The following is an 8,010-nucleotide window of genomic DNA, read 5'->3' as shown; positions in this document are numbered from 1 at the left end:
GTCAAGTCTTGGGCTACTCTTTTATCAACGAATAGTGGGATTGACCGTCACATTAAAACGCCCCCACGGCTGAAAGGGCGAGTATGTTTGATGGCACGGGGATTCGAACCTGCGACCCTCAGAGTGCCCATGTATAAAAGAAAATAGTCACGTTGAACCATAAATTTAATCTTTTATCTATCAATGGCTCTTACTGATGTTTTAATTTTGTTTTTTTTTATCTGTCAAGGAATTACTGTAGGCAACATTTCCAGAACATCTATGTTCTACATATTTTGGAACAACGCCAAAAGTATAATAAAATAAATAAAAATTCTGATTTGTGTATATATATATATATATTTGTAGCGTGATGAGTGTTTCAAAGAGGCTATTAATATTTACGTTGTAATATATAAATGTGTATAAATCCTCATTTATCTGTAAAAAAGGTTGTCCAGGCAAGGAAAGAAAAATGCCCTCTATCGGCATTGGCAGCTACGACTGCTAGAACTAAAACCTGGTGGCGAAACACTGCTCATAATTCTACATTGAACAGTTTGTTTGTAATTAAGCTCAAAGCTACACAATGGGCTATCTGTGCTCTGCCCACCACGAGTATCGAAACCCGGATTCTAGCGTTGTAAATCCGCAGACATACCGCTGTGCCACTGGGGGGGGGGGGCTCCTGTATTTATATCGCTTGTGTATTTCAATGCTTATTTCACTACTGAATGTCTTTCACATATTAGGTTTTAGAGAAATATCTCGACGATAGTTCGTTATCAAAATGGTGCATTAGAATTAACTATTTTGCTTAAAAAGTTTTACGTTATTGAGCAAAAATGGTACTTTAAAACAACTTCGTAGTATACAGCGTAATATCACGGTTTCAAGAATTAATTACGTTGTCTAAAAAGCAGTAACTTAGTGAATAATATGGTACTTTAAAACAACATATATTGTTGAACAGTGTAATATAATTGTTCGAAATATAATACGATGATTGGTGTGTTTCGTTATACTCAGTGATGACGTCAGTTAAAGAATATTATAGGAGGTTTTCTATTCGTAAGACATTTTTCACAACCAAACCGAGGCTCTTTAGAATCCTTTTTATCTTGTTATGTAACCGTGGCAACTAAAAGAAGCTTTTAAGAAACTGCTAAAGTACGTCCAAAAAATCATCAGTTGGTTCCAGATGCCAGTCAGTTCAGGAATGCGATAAACAACTCAGCTGGTAAAGTGATTGATTTTCGATGATCTGGAGTCAAGCCAGTAAACATCTTTATTCGATCTTTCGTCTCTTAAGTTAATATAATAACAGGTCTACGAGTATAAACATATTATTTTGTCCGTTTTAATGTGAAAATCAAGATATTTAGAACGTCATCACGATACTGAAAACTTTGGCTTGATGTTGTTCATAATATTGTTACAACCGTCACAAGAAGCAACAAAATCCTATTTTATAGAATATATTTATCTCATTTCTTAACAAATATGACAGAACATGAACATGTTGTTGCATATCTGCTTGTTTGATAATTTCCGGTAAAATTATTTCCGAGTGACTTCAACGATACAAGTCCCTTCTTGATTAAAACTAGTTTATTCTTTCTTGATACAAACTTTGTGATACACTTAACAACTTTTATAACACACGCTATAAATCAGTGATTCACACACTTTACTTACGGTGCTTGACTTAATTATCTATCTATCTCTTCGATCTATCTGCCTACATCGCCGGCTTTCTTTGCCAGGCTTATATACTAAAAAAAGAGGGCGTCTAGCAAATACTCAGAGATTCGCGGGGTTCCCCGATAATTCTAGAAACTCCAGCGCACATGCCCCTAGAATCACGCGACTTCCGCTGTCGTAACAATGTCATGGCAATTTCTCGAACCAATTTCAAAGTCGGATATATTATCTTTGTCCTCTGTTTTTTCAGGAAAAACAAACAACCTTATATTTCAAACTAGGGAATGTAGTATTTAACATAATGTAATGTTTGAAAGACCCTTCGGGTGTTTACAGTGGATTGATGACTTATGGAATAAATACGGTGTCTAAATACATATAAATTATAATTGTATGCTCCTCAGCGGTTCGGCAGTAACTTTGAAAGCTTATAACGTTATAAACACGGTCGTTTTCGCTTTAATCAACTGTCCAAACTAGGTAATATTACAAGTATCTACCGCAGGCTGTAGTTTACTCGTGCTAAAACTTAGATACATTAAAAAAAAAAAATTCGCATTTCAAAATCTCTTTTATTATCAGTACTATTTATATTTTATTTAATTGTACCATTACTTAATGAATATTATTAAACAGCCTGTATATTAGGATTAACTAACGTACAGTTCTAATGAAAATTATTAACACTATCGCAACGTACTCGTGTATTTTACACGACATTGTAACCATGGTGTTATAAATGTGATTCTGAAAGTACTTAATCCTCATAAAATTTGGCAAGCTTTCAGTAACCATTAAGTGTTTTGTAGACAAAAAAATTTGAATTTTTTAACTAAGTATTTTTACTAAACCTTTGTCCGAGTGCAAAATGATTTTCATGTTACTATTAAGTGAAATATTTGTATTTAAACATGTTATATCAAAGCTTGCATAAAATATTGTATTACCACGAACTTTAAGTTTTTAACTGTACAACCTTTTGTTGTTTTTACAAAACTTATGAAAACGTTTTTGTTGTAGAGCATAAAGCTACTGAATGGACAAGTATCGAAACCCAATTTTTAGCTTTATAAATCCACTTACTTACCGCTGAGCCATCGTGGGGGAGATTTTTGAGAAATGGAATTACAAAATCTTGCTTATTTGGGATTAAATGAGCCAATATTAGATACTATTGGTCTGAATGGAATATCCATTTTATGAAACTTCAGTAATTCGTATAATATGCGTGTGTGTGTATTCTTATAGCAAAGCCACATCGGGCCATCTGCTGTGTCCACCGAAAGGAATCGAACCCTTGAATTTAGCGTTGTAAGTCCGAAGACGTACCGCTGTCCCACCGGGGGACTATAATATGAGAGACTGACATTCACGAATCTGGTTCTGTTGTAAGCCTAGCTGTTGATAACCATTTCTTTCTTTAATATCCCCAGTGAGACAGCTGTAAGTTTACGTATTTACAACGCTAAAAATCTGGATTCAATTTCCCGGGATAGAAATAACTCAGCTTTGCTCTAAAATAACCATTCTTTAACTCGGAAATAATTAGTACAACTGACGTGTGCTCTTGTTTAAACTAATGAATCAGAGTTTTATGGCTAAACTCTATAAAGCCTAGTCTTATGCTTTCGATTTCCGTTGTCCAGTGTTATTCACGAGTTTATTATGATCTTATATTTAAAATCTTTAATTCTTACAGAAACACAATGATATGATAAAAATGTTTCCACAAAGTTAGGGTAAACCTAAAAAAACGTTAAAGGCTTGTTCACTATTTAAAAGTGCCAACAACCACAAACCCAGTCGCTATTGTTAAAACTTTTATTAATTATACCTTCGAATAACTATTATTAAGATTTTTTTTCGATGGCGCATGCGCAGTCTTCGCTCACACCATGTTAAGTATCGTACATGTAAAACCTGATCAGAATATAAGAACACATTTGAGGCGCAAATTATTACAATATGAATTAGCAAAGGCTGGCCAAGGATTTTATTTATGGGAATGACTAGTTGATGGGATTTGGGGCATGCTTTCTCGGAAAATGTTCTATAAAAAACGAATGGATAATCCAAAAAATTACTTAGATAAAGGGTTGGCTAGACCTTAACCACCTCCACCCCTCGCATCATCCTGCGAGGAGTTTTTTTCGGAAAAAATTGCCTGTTCTTGTAATGTACGAATCTATTCCCTTATGAAATTCTCGATCAACGAGTGTAGTAATATAAAAAGATCCTAAAATATTTCCCAATGAAAACTTTAAACTTATTATTGCAAATTTAAAGTACTTTGAGGTAAAATACTCGTATATCAATGGAGGCCGAAAATTCAAATTCATACTGATCACAGGATCACGTACTGTCCAGAGTTTTATATAATAAGTTGTAGCACAGATTCATTGTATTCAATCCAAGTTAATTTTATAGTTTCTACAAGTTTTAGGCAGTAGTTTACGGTAACGTACTGTAACATTTACTATTGGTACAGCTCATTGCGCGGTTTCCACTTACATGAGTGCGCAAGCGTTACCGGAAGTACAGTAACAATAGACATCAAGATAAAATTATCCTATAACACTAATCTTGGCCTATCTGTAAAGCAACCGTTGAAGAATCCGAAGCTCGTCTCAAGCTCGAAATAGTTTTGTTATAACAGGTAATGACTAAATTATTTATTTTTATAACAAGCTTTCGGTTATTGTAGATTAGTTGTTTATTTTCCTATGTTATTAACGTCAGAAGCCTTTAAATGTAACGGTTAAGTCAAAAACAACCACTCGGTAAAAGATTAGTTCATTCAACATTAGGCTTACTTTAATGTAAGCTGAATATTTCTTGCTTCCTGGCTCTTACTCTTAGCAACCATATTATTTTTGCCATTATGTGTCAGCAGCTAGGCTTATAGATTAATCAAATTTTTTAAAGGAATCGAACTAATATAAAACATTGTGAAAATTGAAAACGAAATATGTTTTTCGAATGTTACTTCATAGCCATTAATTTTAATACGCACATAATTATCTTTCCTATCAAAACTGTTAAAGTTAGTTTATTTATGTCCGCTGTTTATTAGGTAACCCTATAGCTCTACTCAGTTCGGCCTAGCTTTTTTAAACCAAAACTTAACTTTAGGATGATAATGCCATGTTCAGTATAATACAATATCCCCTTTTCTAACAAATTTAATGATAAAATACTAGACTTTAATTAATAAATTAGGTGCTAGTGTTAAAACTGAAAGATATGATGAACAATATACAACTTACGTTTTAGGCCTAAGCCTACCACAAAACGTTAGGTGGCTGTTTTAATGTTTTAAGTAATAATGATGCAATCAGAATTACACGAATTCAAGTATAATAACTAATTAACAATTGTATTTATAATTTTGCCCGAAATAAAAATTAAAATGCTAGATAGGCCTACATATATACAAAACTGTAGCAGGTGGGGTACGGTGGAGGCGTCCAGTGATTCAAACACTTTAAGACCTTATCCTTTTCTAATGTCCCCAAGTAGGTCAATAATAAGTATGGAATCACAATGTTAAAATCCGGGGTAGGATTCACGTGGACATAGTGTAAATAAACTATTCTATAGCTTCGCATATAAACGTACTTTTAAGTTTCCAGTTGTGTAATGTGTGTTGGAAAAAGTTCTCTAAGAATGTTTTATTCTGTTTAAAAATATATTCTCTGTGGCTACAGATACTCGAAACCTTTCAATTTTAAATGTTTTTTTTCTTTTTATTTGCCTAGGGAAGACTTCCATACACCACTTGTTTGTGGCTTGAATAAACATAAACAGCCCCCCCCCCCTGAAAATCTTAGCTATAGGCCTATACTTAATAGTATAATTTTTATGATGTTAAATGTAGGCCGGAAAATTATTAATGGTAACAATAAAAGTTTTTTCAACGCCCATAAGTAGTTTAAACAACAACATGTATCTCAATTTCTGCACGCCTCAAAAATAAATGTGTCAGTCATAGGGATGAATTTTTCCAATAAATATCTATATAAGGTATTAAAAGTATCAACGAATCGTATCTTTAAATAGCAATGATAAGTGGAGCTTTTTATTAATATTTTAGTCAAAGCCATCGTGTAATCCATTTTATAAGATGCTGTTCTTACACGTCAAATGAAATTACCGCACCCTAGTGTATGTTTATTATTCACCAGCTATTATTAATATTCCTTTCAGTTATATATACCATTGTTATATTATTCCCTAGACTGATAGTGTTTACGCTTATTATATACTTATTATATTAGACATTAGAATCAGGTTTATTACATTTTTTTAGCACTGTATTCTTTATTTAATTCCTTAGTTTTCAAGATTAAGATTCGTGCATAATAGTATTTCAATCTCTTGTGAAAACAGTACGCTGTTTAAAATAAGGATTGCTTCATTGTAATTAGTATTTATTTAATTTAAACAGACATATCTGATTTTAACTTGGCTGCAATTTGTACCTAAACAATATCGTAAAAACGCTTATATATAACTGAATTTTAACAATGTAAGTAACAATTAATTACGCTTGTCACAAGATATTACCACATTAGGCCCATTATATTTACCCCCCCCCCCTTTAGTGGCACAGCGGTATGTCTGCGGACTTACAACGCTAGAAACCGGGTTTCGATACCCTTGGTTGACAGAGCACAGATAGCCCATTCCTTATCTAGCTATACGTATCACGATGTCAACGCAAGGTAGAGAACGAAAATCATTTTAAAATCTATCCAACTAGTATCACTTGTTTGTGTGCTCTTTATTGTAGCATTTATTTTGTTTTAGATACGTCTTATAGAAATTCCACAAATAACCAACGATCCCTACTTTCTGTTGAACTTGTAATTCTTTCCCCCGTATTTGCATGTTATGTTTATACATTTCATGTCAGTATTATATGATGCATGACTTTATTGTACCGTGTCGAATAAACTAAATTAAATATTTCCCCTTTGACACTTCTTATAGAAATGACAAATGTAGAAAAGCGCTCACTTTAGCAGCCGTTTTTTTTTGGGGGGGGGGATATCCCCACGGCTAATTAGTGAGCCTATTATTCATACCTTCGGTGTATAGGATGCAAGCAGATTTTGACATAAAATTTTGGGGTAAAAAGTGCGTCTTATACACCGAAAAATACGGTAGCTATGAAATGTGAGGTTAGTGTATACTAAGGGGTGGGGGTGGTTTTTTGACGGGTTTGTTTGTTTTTGAATTTCGCGCAAAGCTACACGAGGGCTATCTGCGCTAGCCGTCCCTAATTTAGCAGTGTAAGACTAGTGGGAAGGCAGCTAATCATCACCACCCACCGCCAACTCTTAGGCTACTCTTTTACCACCGAATAGTGGGATTGACCGTCACATTATAACGCCCCCACGGCTGAAAGGGCGAGCATGTTTGGTGGAATGGGGATTCGAACCCGCGACCCGGGCTGTTTCGCCAGCTTGGAATAGTCGTTCATACCATAACTATAAAATAATATGGTGATAAAGTACATAAAATAAAAGCGTGTATACGTTAGACGGAGAACTGTTGTTTTACGTTCCTGATAAAAAGGTAGTTCCGTTTCTTTCTTTCACAGGTTTGTTTCACGTCAGTGTGACGTTATATTCATCGATATTACATTTCTGACGAAGTCTTCATTTGAGAGACTTCCAGTAACTGGATATTTGACGAATCGTTTAGAACAAACAACAACAACTTTGTATGTTACTTTAAATAAAAAGAAGAAGAAAAAAAATACGTTACTGTAAACTTTAAAAAACGTCCATTTTATAAGTCATAAATTAGTCACTATCTCCCACTTAAAATCCACCTAGTAAGTCCTTTTATTTCTTACTTATATGGACTTATTAAAAACAAGCAGACAAAATGAGAAGTTGCGCGAGCAAACTTACCGATTGATTGGCATGTTTGTCTTAACTAGTAGCTATTTTCTAGTAGAAATTATAATAGGCTACATTACAAATTCTACAGCTTTGGTAGCAGATTCCTTTCACATGCTCTCTGACGTCATGGCTCTTGTCATCGCATTGCTGTCGATAAGGGTAAGTACAAGCTTTATGTTATTGATATTTTTAACATGGCAGAACTATCGAGTGTTTTGGGAATATTCTGAATCATTGAAAAGTGCAAGTAAGAAATGAACGAAGTCCATCATCCTAAACATTCTTCACGTTATATCTCACACAGAGAGAGGAGTTTGTTGTTGTTGGACAGCACCAACATTCTTCACGTTATATCTCACAGAGAGAGAGGAGTTTGTTGTTGTTGGACAGCACCAACATTCTTCACGTTACATCT

The 8,010-nt window shown here is 34.1% G+C and overlaps 2 protein-coding genes across 2 annotated transcripts in view; both read left to right on the top strand.

Annotated features, from left to right (window-relative positions):
• The window catches only part of LOC111088146, an 82,216-nt gene extending 74,900 nt beyond the window's left edge, over positions 1-7,316 (top strand). The window contains exon 6 of the transcript XR_002612752.1: positions 7,289-7,316. The gene's annotated coding sequence lies outside the window, so the exon portion shown is untranslated. The remainder of the gene's footprint in view (positions 1-7,288) is intronic.
• Positions 7,317-7,550: 234 nt separating this feature from the next.
• LOC106468906 (zinc/cadmium resistance protein-like) overlaps positions 7,551-8,010 on the top strand; it is a gene marked incomplete at its 3' end in the record, with an annotated part of 13,070 nt that continues 12,610 nt past the window's right edge. The window contains exon 1 of the mRNA XM_022397305.1: positions 7,551-7,754. Coding sequence (XP_022253013.1) covers positions 7,551-7,754 — 204 coding nt within the window. The remainder of the gene's footprint in view (positions 7,755-8,010) is intronic.

The sequence above is a fragment of the Limulus polyphemus genome, unplaced genomic scaffold (assembly GCF_000517525.1).
Source record: "Limulus polyphemus unplaced genomic scaffold, Limulus_polyphemus-2.1.2 Scaffold3212, whole genome shotgun sequence".
Classification (NCBI taxonomy): Eukaryota; Metazoa; Arthropoda; class Merostomata; order Xiphosura; family Limulidae; genus Limulus; species Limulus polyphemus.
This window is presented reverse-complemented; position numbering and strand designations above follow the sequence as displayed.